This window comes from Thamnophis sirtalis, unplaced genomic scaffold, assembly GCF_051295495.1.
Source record: "Thamnophis sirtalis isolate CommonGarterSnake01/CBP01778 unplaced genomic scaffold, rThaSir2_p1.2 scaffold_15, whole genome shotgun sequence".
NCBI lineage: Eukaryota > Metazoa > Chordata > Lepidosauria > Squamata > Natricidae > Thamnophis > Thamnophis sirtalis.
The window spans coordinates 44,249,231-44,272,030 of record NW_028261395.1 but is presented as its reverse complement, the minus strand read 5'-3'; the positions used below and the strand labels follow the sequence as shown (position 1 = coordinate 44,272,030).

At 43.9% G+C, this 22,800-nt stretch overlaps 1 protein-coding gene across 3 annotated transcripts in view; it reads right to left on the bottom strand.

The window, feature by feature from the left end:
- PRKCZ (protein kinase C zeta) overlaps positions 1-22,800 on the bottom strand; it is a 74,242-nt gene that overhangs the window by 33,441 nt on the left and 18,001 nt on the right. For all 3 annotated transcript variants that reach the window (XM_087702371.1, XM_087702369.1, XM_087702370.1), the window contains exon 7: positions 964-1,049. In XM_087702371.1, the coding sequence (XP_087558497.1) occupies positions 964-1,049 (86 nt within the window). The remainder of the gene's footprint in view (positions 1-963; positions 1,050-22,800) is intronic.

The following is a 22,800-nucleotide window of genomic DNA, read 5'->3' as shown; positions in this document are numbered from 1 at the left end:
CTATATATCAAAACCAGAAATCAGGAAAGATTCCAGTCACCAGGAATGAGATTAAAAATGTGAGCTGCCATTACAAAATAATAAATCTAATTCTGCTCCGAACCCCTTCAACGGATGGAGATTTGCATCAGAGATAACAAGTGTGTGTTTGTGTGAGGGCATCCACACTAGCACAACAGCCTCCTCTTGTATCCAGAAGTAGTGACGGCCATGCCATCCTGACAGTTAAATAAACCTTTCGTCCAACCCTTTCTCAAAATGCACAAATCTTCACACACACACACACACACACACCCAAAAAATGGATTAGATACTGATTACAGTCTGCAGCATTAAAGGGATGGGTTAAGAAGGGGGGTAGGGGAAAGCTTTGCTTTATAGATGAAGTCAGATCTTAAACACAGCTGTGTCTCCGACACACACACACACACACACACACACACACACACCACTCCAAAGATAGAAATATTTATGGTGCCGTTAATTAGGTCACATCTATTTAGCTCCCCATGCATTTTAACAACAACGCTAAGCATCGTGAGGCTAATCCAGAGAAACAATAAGGGTAAGAAAATCCATGTGTATTGGGAGAGTAGATATCTCCACAAGCTGGAAAGCCAGCATAATATATAAATATATATACATATATATTCCTCTGAACATAGCAACCCACACAAACAAATACATTTGAGGGTTGGGGGGAATCATGTTCGGATTTTCTCTCTCCTGAACTGCAAGCTTGTTATTCAATCACTGTGTGTAGCTTAAGCTGAATTGATTCTTTCTCCCCCTCCCCACCCCACCATTTCCAGGCCAGGAGAAGGATTTACCTGGCAGGAAAAGCAGCCCCTGTTTTTTCTCTCTTCCCCACCCATCCCCTTACCCCCCCCCCACATGCACACACTTGCCTCCGGGCGGCTCCCCCCCCCCACCTCCGGCGTCTCTTTCGGCCACAGTACTCACTCTGTTAAAGCGCTTGGCTTGAAACAGATGGCCATTCACTCGGTACAGCTTCCTCCATCTCCTGGCGCCCCGCCGGTAGATTGATTCTGAGAAGGATATTAAAAAGGTGTAAAGCAGGAGCATATTATTAATCCGTCCCTACGGCGAGCTGGCGGCCTGTGGATTCGGGGCTTCTCCGAGCGCGGTCCGACAGAAAAGAGCATCGCCCGGAAAGCTGCGCTGTCAAAATGCATGTGAAGGAACATGTCTCCCCATCGCTCTGGCCTCTCCCTCCCCTCCCTCCATCTCTCTCCCCCCCCTCACATGATCATGGTCTTATTACAGTTCTAGGGCTGCAGACTCAGGTGAGATGGCGAGAGATGATAGACCTCGGAGAAAAGGCTGGGTGTTTAAGCCAATGGCCGACGAGGCAAGTTAGCTGGGAAACACCCCCCCCCCAGACAATACATAGATGCACAATTATGGTTCCCCCTCCACATTCTCATGGAAGATGATGTCGCTAGGCTCAAAGGGGGTAAAAGGTCTGGGGAGGGGGCTTTGGACATCCGTCAAGAAAGGACAAATATTCGGGAACTTTGTCCAAATGGAAGTCAGATTCAGGTGAAGAGTCCTCTTGGGCTGTTTGGAGCGGTACGGAGACCACATTCAATTAATATATATATATCATTTCACTGGATTTTCAAAGCATGCCCTAAAGCTATTTTAATACCAGCTTTGTAGCTTTTTTTTTTTTTTTTTTTTTTAGTTTTTCAGAGCAGGCTCAGCTGCAGGTGGAGAGCATAACTTGAGTGTGTTCCCTTTTGCAGAGCCAATTTCTGAAGAAAGGGGCTAAAGTAAGGGGTGGGGGGGAAAGTACGATCATCACCGACGATGGAATCCTTGATGACGCAGACATCATTGAACCGCATTTCGGAAGGATACCCGCCCCCACCCCATCCAAATATGGATCAGGAATCGGAAGACTCCCCCCCACCTCCCCCACCCCAAATGGCTGAGAACTTTCGACCCACACCATCGCTTTTCCTTCAAAAGAAACGCTCCTTCCATGCAAAAAGTCCTACATCGCCTTGGGTCCAAAGCACTCGCTGTCTGATCTTCGGGCTCTTTTAAGAATATGCAATGTATGCAGCTGGAGAAAAGGGATTATTATTGTTGTTGTTGTTGTTATTATTATTATTATTAATAATAATAATAAACCCAAAGCATATCAAGTTTTATTTTAAATACACGCCGTATTTCAGCCTGGAAAAAAACCTCCCAGAGGAATTAAAAGAAAAGAGCGGAATAAAGATCAATAAAAGATTACATTAGAAGAATAAAAGATCTGAAACGGGGGGTGGGGGTGGGGGAATCCTCCCATCAATGCTATAAAACCAAAGCAGATTCAGGGTTTTGCATCATTTAGGGAACCAGATACTTAGAAAAACTGGATTCTGGTCTTTTGCATCAATTAATTGTTATACTCAATTTATGAATGACGCGATGCATGACCTTGGTGCAGGTGTGTTCTAAGGACCACAGGTAGAGAAGCCAAAGAGTCAATGAGGTTTGAGGCTAAGATAACTACACGTCCAACAACTCACACCCATCGTATTGCATCCTAAATCAACTGTCTAAATGGATCAAGCCAACAATGTCCAACAAAGATTTCAACAGGCCTTTGGCTCAAGGACCATCACCCAAGAAAATGTCCTCTAAGATATTTCACCCCTCCCCACGGAAGCATCCATGATTGTCCTTTATAAAAAGTTTGGGCTGGGAAGACTTACATTTCCTCCATCGATGAAAAATCATTAGTCGAAATAAGCCCCTTTTCCGCATTCACGCCCAGCAAAGCGAAGTCAACCTTAGCCTGAAGCTTCCAACCAGACCAAAGGATCTTGAGGTAGACTTTAATTTCAGTGGGTTTTTATTAGAAAACGTGGAAAGGAATGTAACTGTTTCTATGACAACTGGACGGCCAAAACACATTCCGGGTTTGAAATAAACACAGGATGCGAGACGTACACACAAACACACATCCGCGGAGAAGACCTGGGAGAATTCGACCCTAAAATTAAAATCGCCACGAAAAAAAAAGAGATGATTTGTATTCAAAAGCCAAAAGAGCAAAAAAGGTTCATCCGCTTGCACCTCAATTCTTCTCAGAATTCCTTGGGAGCCATTTTCAGTTCTTCCCACCTCTATCTCTACGCGATGTCCTATGTCAGGGATGGCCAAGCTATGGCATGCGTGCCCAAAGTGGCACACGGACCAATGTCGCCCAGCATGCGGTGCCTTGCCTGTTTGTCTTCTGGGTTTCTGGCGCGCATTCGTGCACGATGATCAGCTGCTCTTCGTGTGAGTGGCAGTGCCGAAAACTGGTGCGTGCATGCGTGCCAGCCAGCTGATTATCGGGTGCGTATGTGCGCCGGAGGTTCAGCTTTCCTGGAGCATGACCCCTTCGTGCGCGGGGCTGTGCTGAAAACTGGCCTGCACATTCGTACCGGCCAATTGATCATTGGGCGTGCATGCGTGCTAGAACCCGGAAGTTCGGCTTTTCCAGAATGCGGCTCCAATGAGCATATGAGATGTTTGCACGCCATCATTGTCCTATGTTGTGCAGTCTGCATCTGTATCTTTCAGAAAAACCAGGTTTCAAGTCCATGACAGCTTAACACGTTACTTCCTAGCCACGTTTGACTTACTCCCTGTCAGAAAATCTTTTGGTCGGCCACTCTTCTTAAGAACCTCTTAGAGATGGAGCAACCCATAACTTCAGGAGGCAAGTCGTTCCGCTGATTTATTGTTCTAATCGCCAGGAAATTTTCCCCAACAACTAAGGAACTAAGGAGAAATTTCCAGACAGAACAATGGATCAGTGGAATGACTTGCCTCCAGAAGCAGTGGAGGTTTTGAAGAAGAGACTGGGCAACCATTTGTCTGAAACGATAAGAGGGTTTCCTGCTTGAGTAGGGGGTTGGACTAGAAGGCCTCTAAGTTGCCTTCCAACTCTTCTGTTATTCTGTCTTATTCTTCTTCTAATGTTTTTAGTAGACAAGCTCAAAGAACATACCCCTCCACTCCAGGACTGCAACCTGTGCATGTGGCTCTTTCATCCCTCTACTCTGGCTCCCCGTTGCTCAAAATATGCATCACAACTACCAATGCGCGACACCTGCAAGCACACAAGCTTTATTGAGCTTTTCGACCCATCTTTTTTTTTTTTCGGACTTCAAAATGTTTTTGTTGCATGCAGAAATAAAAATTTGTCTTCTCTGTAGCTGTTCATTGATTTCATAAATGCAACACGCTATATAGTTTTTGTATACATAGCATAAAAACGATTTATGCAGTGTTATCGTCATTTTAGATGTCAAAAGGATTTTGTGGCTCTCGGCGTTTTCTTTTCTGTGGGAAACACATCCAAGTGGCTCTTTTGAGGGTTTAAGGTTGCCGGCTCCCGCACTAGCTATTCTTGGATATTTCAAATAAACATTGAGTTAATAAATTTTTATCCTTAGTAGAGTTTGGAGCTTTATGCGAAGTTGGATAATATTAAAACAAACACTTCTATTGGAAGAATGCTTCCCATTTATCAATTATATAGATGTATATGTACCTCATTGTAAGGGGTATACTGTGGAGTTTGCCTGATGCTATGCGTTTCCCAAAGATAGTTCCATAATCACCAGAACACAAAAAAATCTAGAGTGCATCACGGTTGGATCAAGTATAGCTTTCTTGTGTTAAGTTAGATCATTTGATTACTTCGACAAACCTTTTAGATTTTTCTATCTGTAAGGAAGCAATTCTCAGGTGTTTTCACCTGCTCTCCAATACATTTTGGTTTAGAAATAATTTGATAGCACGTGGTGGCAAATGTTTCCCGATAGCTCATTCCCAAATATTCCATAGGTAAAGGTTCCCCTCGCACATATGTGCTATTCATTCCCGACTCTAGGGGACGATGCTCATCTCCGTTTCAAAGCTGAAGAGCCAGTGCTGTCCGAAGACGTCTTCATGGTCATGTGACAGGCATGACCCAACGCCAAAGGTGCACGGAATGCTGTTCCCTTCCCACCAAAGGTGGTTCCTATTTTTCTACTTACATTTTTTACGTACTTTCGAACTGCTAGGTTGGCAGAAGATGGGACAAGTAACGGGAGCTCACTCCGTTACGCAGCGCTAGTGATTCGAACCACCGAATTGCAGACCTTTCTGATTGACAAGCTTAGCATCTTAGCCACTGAGCCCCCACGTCCCTCTTAAATGGAAATATTCCATACCGTGTTCTATTTAAGGATCTAAAGCAGCCTTAATTCTTTAAAAGCAAACTTCTCTGGGATAACCTCTCACTGTTTACACAGTCGTTGATCGGCGCAAGGGGAATAAGAAAATTAAGTCCCTTTGGGTCTCGAAATAGCAAGAAAGATGTGAACTAGTTGTAAAAAGATGCTGTGGGAGATTCTGGAATCTGACCTTGAAATTTGATATTTAGTCCAATGAGCTCTCCAAAACTGGGACTCTACATTGTAATGCTAGTTACTGCAAATGAAAGGGATTGATTTTGACAACCTGCCTTAAGAGTATCGGTTGTTAACAGCAGCTAAGGAAGCGTTAAGATTTTGGACTGGAGTTCTCCATTAGTTGGTGATAACTACAGCAGCCGTAATGGCTCTATTGGACTTTGTAGAGGAGCTTCCCAGACAGCTGAATTAAAGGGTTAAAAGAAAAGGGAGATTAACCACCCGGAGGAGAGCCTTCTCAGTTGCTGCTCCGACGCTATGGAACAATCTCCCCGTGGAGATTCGTACCCTGACCACAGTCCAGGCCTTCCGTACAGCCCTCAAGATCTGGCTAGCCCGTCAGGCCTGGGGATAAATTTTCTTGCCCCTCGCGAATACTGAGTGAATGTTGTGTTTTAGTACTTTTTAGTTATTTCACATTTTCTTTTGTATTTTGTCTTTCACTCCCCTTCCCTTACTATTGTAAGCCGCCCTGAGTCCCCTCAGGGAAAAGGGCGGCCTATAAATGCTAAATAAAATCTAAAAAAAAAAAAAAATCTAAACCCATCGACAAGCACGTAAAAGGTAAAAGGTCACCAATGAAAGAAAATAGAGGTAGTTCTCGACTTATGACCTAATGGAGCCTATCCATTACAGTCATAAAGCAGGTCACCCATGCGACTGATCTAACTTTAAAGCTTTTTTTTTTGCGGTCGATGTAAAGTGAATGCTGTGGTTAGTAAGCGAAGCCATTGCTTGCTGCGGGGCATTTTTGCTGAAAACTAGACGTGAAGGGCGTTTTTTGGAGGGGGAAAACGTCATAAATCGTGGTCATGTGACTGCGGGACGTTGCAAACAGCCCGTAAGTGCAGTCAGTTGTTGAGTACCTGAAAGGCAAGTGACATGGCTGTGCGGAGGGAGGGGGGCGCACTGGAACTTCGGAGTGGGGGTCCATCATAACTTCCAACAGTTGCCAAGCAACGTGAGGACTAGCTATAAAAGCCACTCGAAAACACTCCACGACCAACAAAAACGGTGCATTTATGAGAATATCACAGAACATATGCAGTTATGCTCAAATCGGAGACCAAAACAAGCTTTTCACTGAGTTTTAGATCAAAGACCTGACTCATGCTCAACAAATCTCACCCCTCCTACAATTAAATCTTCCACTCTAAAATACCTGCTGAGTCATAACTCCACATGGAAGGTTGGCTCCAAACGGTAGCAAGTTAGCCTTCGAAGCAAGCTGAAAAAAATGGGGAGCTAAAATGAAATTTAAGGAAGCAAGGTGGGGGGGGGAGGAGAAAGAAAGGAAGGATGGATGGATGGAGGGGTGGGAAGGAAGGAAGGAAGGAAAAACGAAAGAAAAAAAAGAGAAAAGAAAGAAGAAAGGAAGGAAGGAAGACAAAACCAGTACTAATAGCCCTGTTAACTTTAATAGACTCTACACAAATAAATGCAAAACTTTGCACTGGGGAAACATCGGGGAAACATCTGAGAAGTGAATATGAAGAAGGCCGCTTAAGTCAAACTACAAGGCTTAGTGATAGTGCAGAAGGAGAGCTGGCTAGTCGACGGTCGGAAAGTAGCCCTTTTCCAACTCCTAAATGTTATTCAAAGGCCATTGGTGAGCTGCAGCTCCGTTCATCAGACACAGAGTGGCTAACCCAGTGTTTCTGAAACTTGCTGACTGGGGAATTCTGGGAGTTGAAATCCACAAGTCTTAACGTGGCCACTGTTGAGAAACCCTGGGCTACACTGATGCAGGAACTGTCCTGGGATGACAGCACAAGGGTTTCCAGCTTTGCTTCCGGTTGCCATCTAATGGAAAACCACCAGCTGCAGGTGCAAATCAGGAGCCAGCCGTACAAAGGGCTCCACTTTGAGAACGAATCGATTGCTCTTTAATCTTCCCTTAGTCAATCTATCGCCGGTTAATTGCTCGACTTCAGGCAACATCCAAGACCAGTGGCAATCTGTTAATGTTGCTACCAAGTAAAAGGGTTTTTCCTGCCACAAAACCTAGAGAGACGTTTCTAAAAATGGGACACTGGCTGATCAAACGTTCTCCTGCTGGCTGTGAATTTATCAACCTGCAGGGAATTCCCCATGCGAAGACCTTGTCTTCCAGCACTGTTTATGCCCTGCCAGGCTTCTAAGTAAACATTGCAACATAGCAGCACCGATCTTCCCTTCCAAATATGTTCCTTGGAGCGGGAATAGAGTCTTATCTTTTATGCAGAGGTGGCAGACCTGGCTTTAAAAGCTACAGCGGATGGTAACGGGGGGCGTTTCGGAAAGAAAAGGCCTCAGGGATCGCATTGGCAGGCAAACATGGCCCACAACTCTTTAAAGCAGCTGCCTCTTTTTTTGGAGCCAGCCCATTGCAGAACTTGGAGTAAATTGGTGGCTGCCTTCAAGAGTCGCAGATGGTCATTAAGCATGGGAAAACAGTCATGACCAGGGGTGGGATTCAGCTGGTTCAGACCAGTTTGGGCAAACCTGATGTTAATTTTACATCTGCTTTGCAAGGACTGGATGGCCACGCCCACCCTACCCCTCCCAGGAGTCTCCACGCGGTCCATTTTGGTTGGCAGGTAAGGCTCTGGAAGGGTGAAAAATGGGCCTCCTGGAAGTTCTGGAAGTCCGAAAACTGGCCCATTTCTGGCCTCTGGAGCCTGGGAAGGGCAAAAATGTCCCCCCTACTGTAGTGCAGAAGGTTGAGTAAGCCATGCCCACCGTGGCAGCGCCCACCCAGCAACCGGGCAGAGAACTGGTTGCTGAAATTTTTGAATCCCACCTCTGGTCATGAGTCCCTCTTTTCAGTGCTGTTTTAACTTCAAACAGTAAGGTTGTATCTATATTTCCTATTTCATCCTTGACATCATACGTTAAAGAGAAGGGGATACTTATCTGTGCTGGGAGTGTTTTATGAGACAGCTATTTTAACAGGTATTCAAAAAAGTTGAGAAGTTTAGCTGTCCAGAATTATGCCAGTGGAGTTCAACGACTAAACAACTTCTTGTCACAGTCAATAAAACATTGGACAAGACAGCTTTGTATGGGCCATAAGACATTAAGACATTAAGAAAGAAGCGTCATCCATTCTCAACCTTCTTGTTAAATGGTTGACAATTGTCACTGCTTAGCAGTATGCCAACCTGCAAGTTTTTTTTTCTTTTAAATAAAAAACAACAGCTAATGCATCTTCCCACAAGCAGTTTACGGCTTAAACAACATCACAAGCTACAGAGAACAAATTAGGAAAGAGGCACCTAGAGAGGCGAAATCAGCTTCAAAACCGCTTTGAGGGAAGGACACCGTTGTTAAAACATTTTAATTTAGTTCTTTTCCCTTCTAGCAAAAACGACACCGTAAAAAGGCCCTTAACTTCTCTTGATGGAACTGTTATCTTTTCGGTAAACAAAATTATTCTATGGAGAACCAGGAAAGAAGCTGACTGAATGGGGATCTGGGGCACGTTTTCTCCCGAGTAAGCCAAAACTAATAAATGTTACTCCATCACCAAAAGACAGAAATTGCTAAATGCTGTTTATTAAACTGTTGTTTATAGCTAAGTAAACACCAGCCCAGTCGTGGCAGGATTTCTATAAGGAAAAATAAAGGCAAGGCAAGACATAAACTTAGCATCTCATCAAACCTTTCTTTTATTCATTTTTGGCGTTAGCAGGGATGGCTAAATGGACCTCTTTGATTAAAGAAAAGAAGGCCATTTCGTTTCTCTTTGGAAACCACTTTTGGACTTTGTGCCTGAGGAGGGGGGGGACACGAAACTTTGATTTTGGGTTTTGCTGATTAGATAGATTTGTTTTTATAAATTGTTTAGGTGCTTTCGAACTGTTAGGTTGGCAGAAGCTGGGACAAGTAACGGGAGCTCACCCCATTACATAGGGATTCGAACTGCCGAACTTTCTGATCGACAAGCTCAGCATCTTAGCCACTGAGCCACCGCGTCCCTTCAAAGGAGAAATATCTCCAAGGAGATTTCCAAGGAGAAATATTTCTTAATTTCATGTATCGTCCCCCTGTACTGAGAGGTGCTATTTATGCAAGACTGATCTTATGCTTTTCACCCATCGATGTTTCTTTCTTTCTTTCCTTTTTTTTGGGGCCTCGTGCAACTGATTCTCCCGGGACTGCTTTGAAGCTGCTGTTTCATAATTTACTGTTTTATTTCTGTTTATTTCTTGACATTTTCCTGCTGCTTTCTCTCATTATCATTCATATTTCAAAACCTGAATACACATAATAAACTGGGAGTGCCATGAGCAAGTTCTGAAAATAAAAGATGCAAAACAAACCAAAAAATTGTACAGGCAGTTCTTGACTTACGCCCACAGATGAGCCCAACTTGCCTGTTGCTAAGCGAGGCATTTCTTAAGAGAGTTTTGCCCCGTTCTACATTTTTTCTTGCTGCAATTATTAAGTGAATCGTTGCGGTTGCTAAGATAGTCACACCGTTGTTAAGTGAATCTGGCTCCCCCTACTGACTCTGCTTATCAGAAGGTCGCAAAAGGGGATCCCATGACCCTGTGATTTTGCGACCGTCGTCAGTATGAATCGATTGCTAAGCATCCAAATTTTAATTGCGTAACCATGGGGATGCTGCAACGGTCGTAAGTATGAAAAAACAGTCATAAGGCACTGTTATCCATGCTGTTGTAGCTTTGAATGGTCACTAAGCGAACCTGCATTGCAATATTAATCTTTCTAGAATTTCATTTCGGGACTTCATTATATTGTAAAAGCCATACAGGATCCCGATTGGATCATTACACCTCCCACTGAAGAGACTTCTTAAAGGTAAAGGTTCCCCTCACACAAGCGTACTAGTCATTCCCGACTCTAAGGGGCGCTGTCCATCTCCGTTTCAAAGCCAAAGAGCCAGTGCTGTCCAAAGATGTGCCCGTGGTCATGTGGCTAGACGCTGAAGGCGCATGGAACGCTGTTCCCTTCCCACCAAAGGTGGTCCCTATTTTTCTACTTGCATTTTTTACCTGCTTTCGAACTGCTAGGTTGGCAGAAGCTGGGACAAGTAATGGGTGCTCAATTCCATTACGTGGTGCTAGGGATTCGAACTGCCAACCTTTCTCATCAAATCCTGTGATTGTGAATATTTGACGTTATTATATTTGGATATTTGAAGTCTTAGCCACTGAGCAGTGACTAAGACTTCAAATATCCAAATATAATAATGTCAAATATTCACAATCTCAGGATTCGGTTTTATTATCATCCCTTGACTTGGTTGTAAAAAAAGCTGAAAAGGTAAAATCAGTCAGATGCAATTCCCATAACTGGCAACGTGGCCAACAGATCAAAAGTTATTTCTAAGGACAGAGCATTTAATTGCGAACGCAAGGAAAAGGCAACCATAACTTCCTAGATTGGGGGTGATCCATGAAATATTTCATCTCCAACAGCATTGAGAAAACATCCAATTTATTCTTTAAGAAGTATCCTTTTTGCTCAATTACTGTGAATTGTTGAGCCCCAAAGAATATAATGTTGCAATTGTGTCTTTTGCACATGATGTTTCTGCCTTAGAAAGTGTCTCAGACTTTGAAGTACTATAAAGCCCCAACATCCATCTGGGAGTCAACTCAAAACTCAACTGCTGCCTGCCAGACCACTCACTGAAATTCCCTTGAAGGGTATTGAAATTCGTACGCTAAATATAAACCATAAATATTATTGAAACTAAAACAGAAGCTCACAAACGACGCACCGCTTGCTGAACAGATGCCATTCGTGCTTCCGGTTCCAATGAGCACAACTCTGCAAATCAATAAACTCTTAAATTTGTGCGGTGAACTCACAGCATTAAAATATTGACCGGAATAGCTTTGGGGATTATGAAATAATATTCAGATGGAATGAAGTTCTTTCAAGGAAAATTTGTGAGGTTGACAGGTCTAGAGGCCTCCCTGGTGGATGGAAGATCATCTTTTCTGACAATTTTGTTTCTAAACACACCCATCTGGAAAACGGGGCACAACAATCGCACTTGATTTTGCAGCCAGCTAGAGGGGAACATTTCAAGTCCATCTCCCGCTGCACCCTCATGCGATGGGATGAGGTGTCAACGCACAGGAAGGCGCATAGTGTCTACTACACCATCTCAGCTGGTTCAGATTGCTCATGAATTGTTGAAGGCACTGTTCTTTGGACAGTGCTGAAGTAATGTTGTTGTTAGTCGCGAAGTCGTGTCCGATCCATCGCGATCCCCATGGACAACCTTCCTCCAGGCCTTTCTGTCCTCCACCATCCTCTGGAGTCCATTGAAGCTCACGCCGACTGCTTTGGTGACTCCATTCAGCCACCTCCTTCTCTGCCGTCCCCTTCTTCTCTTGCCCTCCATCATTCCCAGCATGAGGCTCTTCAGGGAGTCCTTCTTCCTTCTCATCGTGGCCAAAGTCTTTTGAGTTTCCGCTTCAGGATCTGGCCTTCTAAAGAGCAGTCAGGGTTGATCTCCTCTAGGACCGACCGGTTGGATCGCCTTGCAGTCCAAAGGGACTTGTAGGAGTCTTCTCCAGCACCAGAGTTCAAAGGCCTCCATTCTTTGGCGCCCAAGTAGTACACAACTGCAAATAGGTATTTTGTTCTTCCTCTCAGTGTGGACAATGTCTTGGCTTGGCCCAGAGGGGAGGGATGAAAGCTGAACTCCTAAGTGGAAAATTATGTTTGGGTACCAGAGCCTTGGAAAAGTCACTTGTTAGGATCTGAAGCAGTCAAGGACCTTTGTGAAAAGGCTTAAATCCAAGTGAAGCCGGACACAAGGAAATGCAACAGAATCCTTCCAGAAAATCATTGGACGAGGAACGTTCTGAACTGCAACGTGGTCACAAGCTACCGTCTTCTCTACATTCTTCAATGACCATCATTACCTTTTCTTACATTTATATCCCTCTGTCTCCTACACGGATCGAGGAACAAGAACGTGGATTATCAAAACGAGTCGCAGTGGCCACTAAAATGATGGTGACGTACGAAGGAGAAACGCTGGATAATCAATGCTTCGTTATCCAGGAAGTAGCTATTAAGACAATTCCTAGCCAAGAGGAATTAATCATATGCCTTTAATGGAGTCACATCTGGTCTTCTTAGCCAGATCTCTCTAATTACTAATCATCAGGTTGGCCATTCTGATTCTCTGCAGTTCTTGCACAGGTAGTCCTCGACTTACAACAGTTCGTTTAGTGACTATTTGAAGTTACAATGGGAAAAGTGACGTTTTTCATGTCTACAACCGCCATGACATCCCCAGGGTCATGTGACCAAAACTCAAGACGCTTGGCGACTGGTTCGTATTTATGACGGTCGTAGTGTCCTAGGGTGTGTGTGTCACGTCATCCCCTTTTTGAGACCTTCTGACAATCCAAATCTATGGGGAAGCCAGACCCACTTAATGGCCATGTTACTAACGTAACATCTGCAGTGATTCACTCAACAACTGTATCAAGAAAGGTTGTAAAATGGGGTCAAAACTCACTTAGCAACTGTCTCGCTTGGTCATAGACTTTTTGAGCTCAATTGTGGTCATAAGTTGCGGATTTCCAGTATTGTCTTGAAGGCCACCACAGTTCACTAATCAAAGCACAAATTTTGACACCCAAAATGGGACAGATTTTATAGGCAGATTGCTTAGTATTTCCCAACATACCTTAGTTAAATGTACGAACTGTATCTTAGTTGATAAGTTAGTATTCTTATCTACAGTTTCACATGGACTGACCCTTCAACTTGGCATTTTTGATATAACTGCAGATTATAATCAGCCTCACCTCAAGACCCAGCCCAGTAGGATATACATCAAGGTCAAATTTGCTCTTACCATATGACACACAATTTTGGCCTTTACTAGAGTACTCACAACAAATGGACTTTGTAATGCGTTTGTTGGCTAACAAAATTTCAAAATGAGTTGAAGTTTTCAACTCAATATGAGGGAGTTTTCTGAAAGTCTGCGTGGATGAGTCAGTCTTACCACATTCACGCCTGCAGCCTCAATCACACAAGTTAACTGCCCCGTTTTGAGTCTTAGGTAAACAGCAGGAAGAACTGTCCCTTGTTTTCACTGGAAAAAGTTTACATGATGAATTAAGCGACTTCCTAATAAGAACTGAGCTAATAAAGGCACCTTTATTACCATGGCTATGAACCTGAAGTCCCACGTATGGTTATTTTTAACAGCCTTCTCAGTTTACAGGCGTAATGAAAATACAATATTTTCTCTTGTTCAAGATCAGGGATTTCTAAACCTGAGTACTTTAAGACTTGTGGACTTCAACTCACAGAATTCCTCAGCCAGCACTGGCTGGGGAATTCTGGGAGTTGAAGTGTACAAGTTTTAAAGTGGCCAAGTTTGGAGGTCCCTCTTCAAGAACATGGGAAGGCATTCTTCCCAGCCCTTTTTTTCACTTGCCTTAAACCCAGCTCAAGATTAAGCCAGGATCAACTCCCAACGAGACTAAAACCAGCATTTACTTCTATTTAGGAGCAAAACTTTATCTGTGTTAAATCTGTATATCAAACGGGAATGATGAAAGTAAGATAATAATGCCCAGAAGCGAACAGAAAGGCGTCAAAGCTATGTGGATATTCCTTAGGAAAGACAGGAAAAGACAGAGTGACAAAATGCAGATTTTATCATCTGCATTTCAGTCACTTCATTTTCCTTTAAACTTATCTGCTACAGTCAAATCTTGTGATTATTCTCAAGTATTGCTAGCTTCGCGGTGCTTTTTTCAGTGATTTTTTCCCTAATCTCTTATCTCCATTTTCCTCCCCTGATTGCGTCCTTGAATGAGCTGTTGTTGTGTCTTCTCCTGGCTTCACACCAGAAGTCTGAATTTAGTCATTGTGCAATCATTCAAGGCCAACCATCTTTCTTCAGCGATTATGAAAGCTTATTCCATGGGATCTTTTCCTCTTTTAAATTTTAAAACTCTCCCCCCACCCCCAAACTTCCATTTGGATTTCCTACCTGCTATCTCTTTCTTAGCTTCCCAGTTTCTCTTCCACATAAGCTATGGATGATGAATCTGTTTCTTATGGGGATCTTATATTCTGAGTGCATTTCCTACAAGCCAAATCTTTCATGCACTGTATTTCTCTGCATTTAATACGATCAAGATCTGTTCCATAACATCTTAGTTGCTGGACTGCATTTTCCCACTGTGTGTTTCCTTATCCCATGTTAGATACCTGCAGATGTCCATGGATCGTTTGAAGCAGAGGCTAGCAATAAATGAACAATTCTCCTTACAAAATTCTATTATTGCCAACATTATTGCAATCCATACGTTCATTTCAATCACAAATTAGTAGTCTTCTCTTGATATTGTAATTTCCACCCTTATATAATTCCTGAGATTACATCTAGAGTATGTGTCAATGATGTTGAATGTATATTCATCTCTTCATTTTAATAGATATGATCCTCTGTTTACTGGGTAAAAGTCCAGCACCACACTCAGCAATGATTTTTTAATGTTGCTGTCCTAACGTTCCTTTCTATGGCCTAAGTCTTCAACCATGTAATCATCTAATTTAAACTGATTTATGTTGGTCGCTCCTGTATGCTTATCCAAATACATTCAATTTAATATCCTTTATTTCCATTTCCAAGTTCTAGTACTCTTTCATGCTTACAATTACCCAGACTTATGCTCACAATTACCCACGCTTTTACAACAGTTGCCTTTGTTTAACCATGTCAATCGTGGCTTCTCAGAACATGGCTTGTCCCCTTGAGTCATTCACAAGTGCATCAGAATCTCCCTGGAATATTCAAAGTCTGCTTACCTCTTGAATACATATGTGTAAGTAATACTAAGACTGCATTACTATTGTTCTTCTCATCCTTCATATTACCCATCTCCTCCTACTTATGACTATAACCTTGTTGCTTGTATCTTTATGATTTATATTATTTAGTTCCTAGAATGATTTCATTGCTTATTTAATATCCATGACTATCACGAAGTGTATCTTATGATTCTTGATGAATGTATTTTTAATGTACACTGAGAGCTTATGTACCAAAGACAAACTCCTTGTGTATCCAATCACACTTGGCCAATAAAGAATTATATTCTGTTCTGTTCTATTATTATTCTATTCTATTCTATTCTACTTTACCTTCAATCACACATGGTCAATAAAGAATTCTATTCTGTTCTGTTCTATTCTATTATTCTATTCTATTCTATTCTACTCTACTTTCAATTACACTTGGCCAATGAAGAAGTCTATTCTATTCTATTTTACTGATGAGAAATACAGATGTTAATAGCCATACGTAAGTCTTTTGTGTCACAATTCTTGTTTGCTCATCTGAAGGGACAATCACCTCATGCAGGAAAGCCTGTTGAATGACCAAGTTCCTTCTTCTTGGAGTTAACACAAGACCAAAATATTATCCCAAAGTAATATCTCTTAAATCTCTTACATCAACAGATCTGCAGCCATGCTGTGAATCTTACTTGTTACATCACCCACCTGGATTAGACACTGACTCGTGGGACAATTTCGAAAGAAGCAACAATTAGAGATGGGCAGGTTTAAAGGCCGCACTTTTGAACAACAGGTTTTTTCACATCTATTTCATCCAACTCCAGAAGCCCCGATTCCCCCATTGCCTTTGATTCTACTTACCATCTCGCAAAACTCCCCAAACCATGTAAGTTGAAGTAGAATCAGATTTGCCCTTTGGACCAAAAAAACCCCAACCTTGAGATTCCCATTTTGCTCATGATTCTTCTGCACGTAAAGGAAAAAGTACTTTAAAAAAAGCAGCACATTCAGCATAGCTGCCATTTGAAATAACCGGCACGCCAGCCAGTTATGATCCAATTTGACAAAAGAGCGTTCAAGAAACAATGGCAACATAAACACGAGACAGGGCTGTAATAATCTTTAACGGAAGTGACTTGGAAGCCTGGATGGGGGACACAAGCGTCACCCACACAACACAACACAGATGCAATAATCCTGTTTACTTAACCGTGATTCAAAAGATGGAGAGTTTTAGACGCCTGTGGGGACTGCCATTCATGGGGATTCTCAATTGCTGTATTTTTCGGAGTATAAGACGCACCAAGATTTTGATGAGATAATTTTTTTTTAAAAAAAGTTTTTGCACTTTGCAGGCCTCCCAAACCCTCTGCACGCCTATTTTTTTATGGAAAACAGAACATGCAGATAGTTTGAGAGGTCTGCAAAGTGCTCCTGGGGACTGGGGGGGGGGGGGACAATAACGAGCAAAACTCCAGCCATTTTTTTTTGCAAAAACGGGCCCATTTTTTTTTTTTGCAAAAAACAGGGCATGCATAGACTTTGGGAGACTTGTAGAGTGCTACTGGGGGCTGGGGGAGGCAAAAACGAGCAAAAAACGGCCCATTTTCACTCATTTTTGCCCTCCCCAGCCCCCAGGAGCACTTTGCAGGCCTCCCAAACCCTCTGCGCGTCTATTTTTGTGAAGGAGGCGGGGTTTCGGGAGGCAAAAAAAATGCTGTATTCAGTGTATAAGATGCACCCAGATTTTCATCCTTTTTTGAGGGGGGGGGAAAGGTGCATCTTATACTCCAAAAATACGGTACCTATTCATCAATGAAAAGTGGAAGTGAAATATCCTAAAAAAAACCATTTCCTCCAATTCTGTGAAGTTGATCCTACAAGCCTGACACTCTGATAAATCAGCCATCAACAGACACATAGACATCAACAACATCTACCATGTTCCCCCCCCCACAAGTAAGACAAGGTCTTATTTTATTTTTGGGGAGGGCTTATTTTTTGGGAGGAGGGCTTATTTTAGCGCATGTGCTCAAAGGCCCGATTGGGCTTATTATCCGGGGAGGTCCTATTTTCAGGGAAACAGGGTATAGACTATGCAAATGAGACAATCACCCAGCCCAAAAGATAAAAAGACACCAGCACCTCTCCACCAGTAATCGGAACGCAGATCAGCATAGATTAGCTCCAAGGTTAACTTCAGACGAACCATCAAGCAAGCACTACCCCAGCTCACCCAAAGAATCTCAATCGCCCCCACCCACCCAGATAGACAAGCTATCAGAATATAAACTGAGAACAAATCCCATTCCTTAACTAGCACTGATGGTGTTATCTAGTTGGGCAATGAAACGTCTGCAAGAAAACAAGCAAGCTCAGAGAGCACCAAAGACCCCTCAAAGTTGACCATAGATAGCATAAGTAAAATTTCACTCTAGCCAGGCTTGGAAATCCATCCCCTGCTGATTGAATATTTACAAATATAAATTTATATATAAAGTTATTTATGTCCTAGGCCTTGAGAGATAGAACTAACATACTTGGAATTAAAAGAAGAAAGAAAACAATGACATAGCTTCAATACTTAATTGTATGTGGTGGTGACGATTATACAAACCACACCCCAATGCTAGAAATAACCCTACGGCCTCCATCTCATTGCTCTAAGTTCGAAGTGTTAAAAAAAGGGGGGGGGATAAATGTGCACTCCGAGAATTCAAAACCAACAAAGGTTCTTTCAAGAACCAACCGCACACATTCCAGTGTCCAAAAAGGTTGGGCCTGAACGGTGCTATTTCTCCCCCTTCTTTATAAACAGCAAACTCATGAGAAGATCATATAAATGTAATAAATAAATAAATAAAGATCACTTCTTAAAAGCCCCTTGGGGTTTCAAAAGCATATTTCCTTAGGGAAGAAATTCCGGTTGTTTGGGGGGGGAGAAAGAAAGAAGAAAGAAAGAAAGAAAGAAAGAAAGAAAGAAAGAAAGAAAGAAAGAAAGAAAGAAAGAAGGAAGAAGGAAGGAAAGAAAGAACGAACGACAGCTTTTTTTTTTGCTATTGCCCCAAACATAAACGCTTCCAACTAGGTAACCACAAACATCAGATGGGAATTATCCTATTAAAGGTCTGCGTTTCTCTTCCAAAATAAAGAGTCTGTTTCAATGAGGGGAGCAGACTTGGAAGTCCTGAATTGCTGCAAATGCAGGCCGGCAAATTTATTTATATTTTCACAAAGGCGCCGGTTTCAATTTCCCTTACACACCCACACAAAACCAATCCCCACACTTTGCCTTGCTAGCCGTAGCACAAAAGGTTTACTCTCTCTGCAAGCAAAGCTGCTATCGCCAGAGTTGCCTCATCATCTCTCACGCTCCTTCCTTTCTTCGCGGGAGGAAGGGTTCTCGTTCACGTGCTCTGAATAACCTAAGCATGGCTGCTAATACGGCAACAATTGAAGGGAAAAGCTGTGAGTCACACAGTGTGTTTACAGGGCCAGGAACGGAGAGACAATTCACATATTGGACCTTACACTATGACTTTCTTCCTTTAGATAACAATGCGTAGCATCCTCTGTACGATACAACCGAGGGTCCAGAGGGAAAATATTGTCTAAGCACCAGAAAAGCATGCAAGGAGTTACGGATTTCCTTGGCACTCACAGCCAAAGGGACACACCGATCACTGACATTGTCAGACAAATATCAAACATTCAACCTGTATCGGACGAAGCAAGTCGGAGGTGAAAATAAAATAAATAAAACAGGCCCAAGACTCCTGACAACAAATCCAATTACATGCCCACTCCCACCATCACATCCAAGGAACCCCTGTCTATAAAAAGGGCATGAGTAAGAAAAGCCCAGCTACACCACCACGACAACAACAACCACCGAAAGCATCTTTTCTTCATTTTCTCGGCTGGAAATTTTAAAAAAACAAACGAAAGGAATAAAAAGCCGGATTAAAAAGTGATTTGGGGTGAGTCCCCCGGCTGATCTCCCGCACAAAATCCAATTTGCCCATTCAACGGATCGATGTCGCCTAATGTAGCAATGCAGTACCATCTCTATTCTCCTGGATGCTGGCGCCCGCTCTTTTCCCAGGCTGCTGCTTCGGAAAGATGTCAGAAATCCAAACCAGAAGGCGACCATCTCCCCCACCACCACCTCCTCGCCACAAAACAGGCCGCAGACGTACCGTCAGGTTTTTTGGGGTACATCTCCTTCATCGGCCCTGACGAGCAGCATCCCTCCGCAGACGCCTCTGTCTGGTCTCTCTCTCCCTCTCTCTCTCTCTCCCCCCTCCCTAAAGCCTGTCACCTGGCGGGGGAACGTCTTTTCAGGGCAAACCCTCCCCGGCCCCCCCTCCCTGCCTTTCTCAGCGCTGTCTCAGCTACATCCCAATAAGCGGCGAGATCTGTGTGGGTTGCAACCGCGGCGACGGGCAAGGTGGACTGGTCCACCCCAGTGCATGTCCAATGCTGGTGCTGCTGCCGTTACAATCCCTCACCCTCCGCGCCCAGACCGACTGCATCGCCCTAACAATTGCAGTAAAAAAAAACACAGGAAATCGAGGGAGAAGGGGGGTGGGGTGGGGGTGGAAGCGTTACTCACTGAGTTTTAGTCCTTTCCTTCCTCCGCATGTAATTTGTTATGCTTTACAATGCAGTCAAGGATGCTGCCGGGCTCTCCTTGCCGGCTAATTCATTGCTGCTGCTCCTGGTGCTGCTGTTTGGCGGCTGCTAGACAACCCCCCCCCTCCCAAAAAAAGAAGGACGACGGCGGGCGGGAAGAAGCCGGAATATTAAGAGCCAATATTTAATGGAAGGCTGGTTCTCCTAGTTCTCTCACATCTCTGCCTCATGTATCCAGGCTCGGGTTGGACTGGCCCCCTTGGGAGGCTCTCGCTGGCAGCCGAGGCACCAACTAAAACACGGCATGGATGCCGGGGAGGCGAGGAGAGAAAAAAGCACGACTCGGTTTCCCCAAATGTTACGGAGAGGTGCCTTGGGGAAGGGTACGTTGGCAAGGGTCTGGAAAGAGGGGAGGGGGGAGAGAGAGAGAGAGATGGAGGGAGAGGGAGGGAGGGAGGGGAGAACTGATTGGGTTTTAAGGAGAGACGGTTTCAGACATGCGGTGAGCCAGCTGAGGATTGCATCTGGAAGCAATTTAAAGAGCAATTTTTCTCTCCGAGGCAGAGAGTGGAAAGCATCACCAGGGGTGTGTGCTATACAAAAAAAAAAACCCAAACCCCAATAAAATAATGCATGTACTTTAAATGCCGTGGGAATGTAGTAGATTTCCCAATGTTCAGCCTAAATCGGTGGCTCTTAGGCCTCCCCAGCTAAGCAGGGGGATCTTGAGCCTGCCGAAGGGAGATGCTTTTGATACAGAAGCCAGCAGAGGCCATGAGCCCTTCCCCAGGAAACCCTCCCCCGCTTATGCTAAAAATCAGAGGGTGTATTATCTTGTCTGCGCCCTTATCGCCCTCCTCCAATGAAGGAAACTATGTGGTCGCGCACCACAAAATCCTGGGAGAAGCACACACTGGTGGAGACAAATAGGAAGTGGAGGGGAGGGGATAGAGGGAGGATTTCCAGGGAGGGGTTTTTTTGGGGGGGGAATGAGGAAGTGGGAAGTCTGCTTTGAAAATGACAGTGCTGCAAATGTGCAGGTCGCCCCAGACCTATGACAGTTTGTTTAGTGTCCGTTAAAAGTTCCATCAGCACGGGGAGGAGTGAATTGGGACCGTTTTTCACACATGACCATCGCAGCATCCCCACAGTCACATGATCAAAATTCAGGCGCTTGGCCGCTGATTCGTACTTATGACAGTTGACATGATCCCCTTTTGCGACCTTCAGGGCAACTGTGTGACTAACTTAACAACCGCAGCGATTCACTTAACAAAACGTGGAAAGGAAAACGGGGCACAATTCACTCAACCACTGTCTCACTTAACAACAGAAATTTCAGGGTGAATTTTGGTCACACCTGTAGTTAAAAACAAGTTGTATCTTTTGCCACATAATCCTATCAATAGAAAATTCCTAGTCTGAATTTTGTTTTTTTTTTAAAAATCACGCTAAGGATACGATGTGAATTCAAAGGTCTGCAAGAAATTTGGAGGAAGCGACCCTTTAAAAAAACCGGCAACCCCCCCCCACCCAAAAGAGTGTTTACTTCACACAACAGTAAATGTAAGCATTGTGTAACCGCCTAATACAAACAAGAATCTGCTTTCATGATAAAGAGAGGAGGGACAATTAACCACACACTGTCTGTTCGATTCATTCCAGAATGTCCATATTTTTCTCCCCATTGTAGAAAATGATCGTGTGCTAACAGATTGCTAATTTAAGTGGCAGCCTATTTTGAGGGAAACGGGAGAATTGAAATTTCTCGCTCCGGTCTCCCAAAATAATTCCCAGGCACAGAAATGTAAATATGGCTCACTGTAAACAACCAGACAGGAGAATGAGTGAGAATTTTAGGATCAATTAAAACAAGCTTTCCCCGAGATTGGGGGGGAGGGGGGGGTTGAGTTATTTTTAGTGAGAATTATAGCAGTATACAATACAATAGCAGAGTTGGAAGGGACCTTGGAGGTCTTCTAGTCCAACCCTCTGCCTAGGCAGGAAACCCTATACTGTATCAGACAAATGGCTATCCAACATCTTCTTAGAGACTTCCAGTGTTGGGGCATTCACAACTCCCGGTGGCAACTTTTGTTCCCCTGATTAATTGTTCTCACTGTCAGGAAATTTCTCCTTAGTTCTAAATTGCTTCTCTCCTTGATTAGTTTCCACCCATTGCTTCTTGTCCTGCCCTCAGGTGCCCTGGAGAATATCTTGACTCCCTCTTCTTTGTGGCAGCCCCTGAGATATTGAAAGACTTTGATCATGTCTCCCCTAGTCCTTCTATTAAACTAGACATACCCAGTTCCTGCAACCGTTCTTGATATGTTTTAGCCTCCAGTCCCCTAATCCTCTTTGTTGCTCTTCTCTGCACTCTTTCTGGAGTCTCCATATCTTTTCTACATCGTGGCGACCAAAACTGAATGCCGTATTCCAAGTGTGGCCTTCCCAAGGCCTTATAAACTGGTATCAACACTTCACATGATCTTGATTCTATGTATGGTGGAGCACAAACTATTCTATAGACTATGAAGACTAACCTTTTTGTCGTTGCATGCTGAAAGTGTGCGCATGCAACAGCACGCACCTGTGCACCTGCACCCACAATGCAATGTGTGCATAACACCCCACCCACCTGCTCCATCTACTGCGCATGGGCCGTTTTGGGCCTCGTAGGCCACCCTGCAGTCTCCTGGGACCAAAAGTAGGCCACGGGGAAGGGGGGCGCACTGCCCCCCGTGCCTCCCTCCCCACATGCGTACGCGACTTCCCCCCAGTACATGCATACATGTCTTCTACATGCGTCCTGCCCCTTGTGCATGCACGGCAGAGACCCGAAAATCAGCTGGCCAGTGGGAGGCGCGCGGGTATGCGCAGTGTGGCTGAGCTG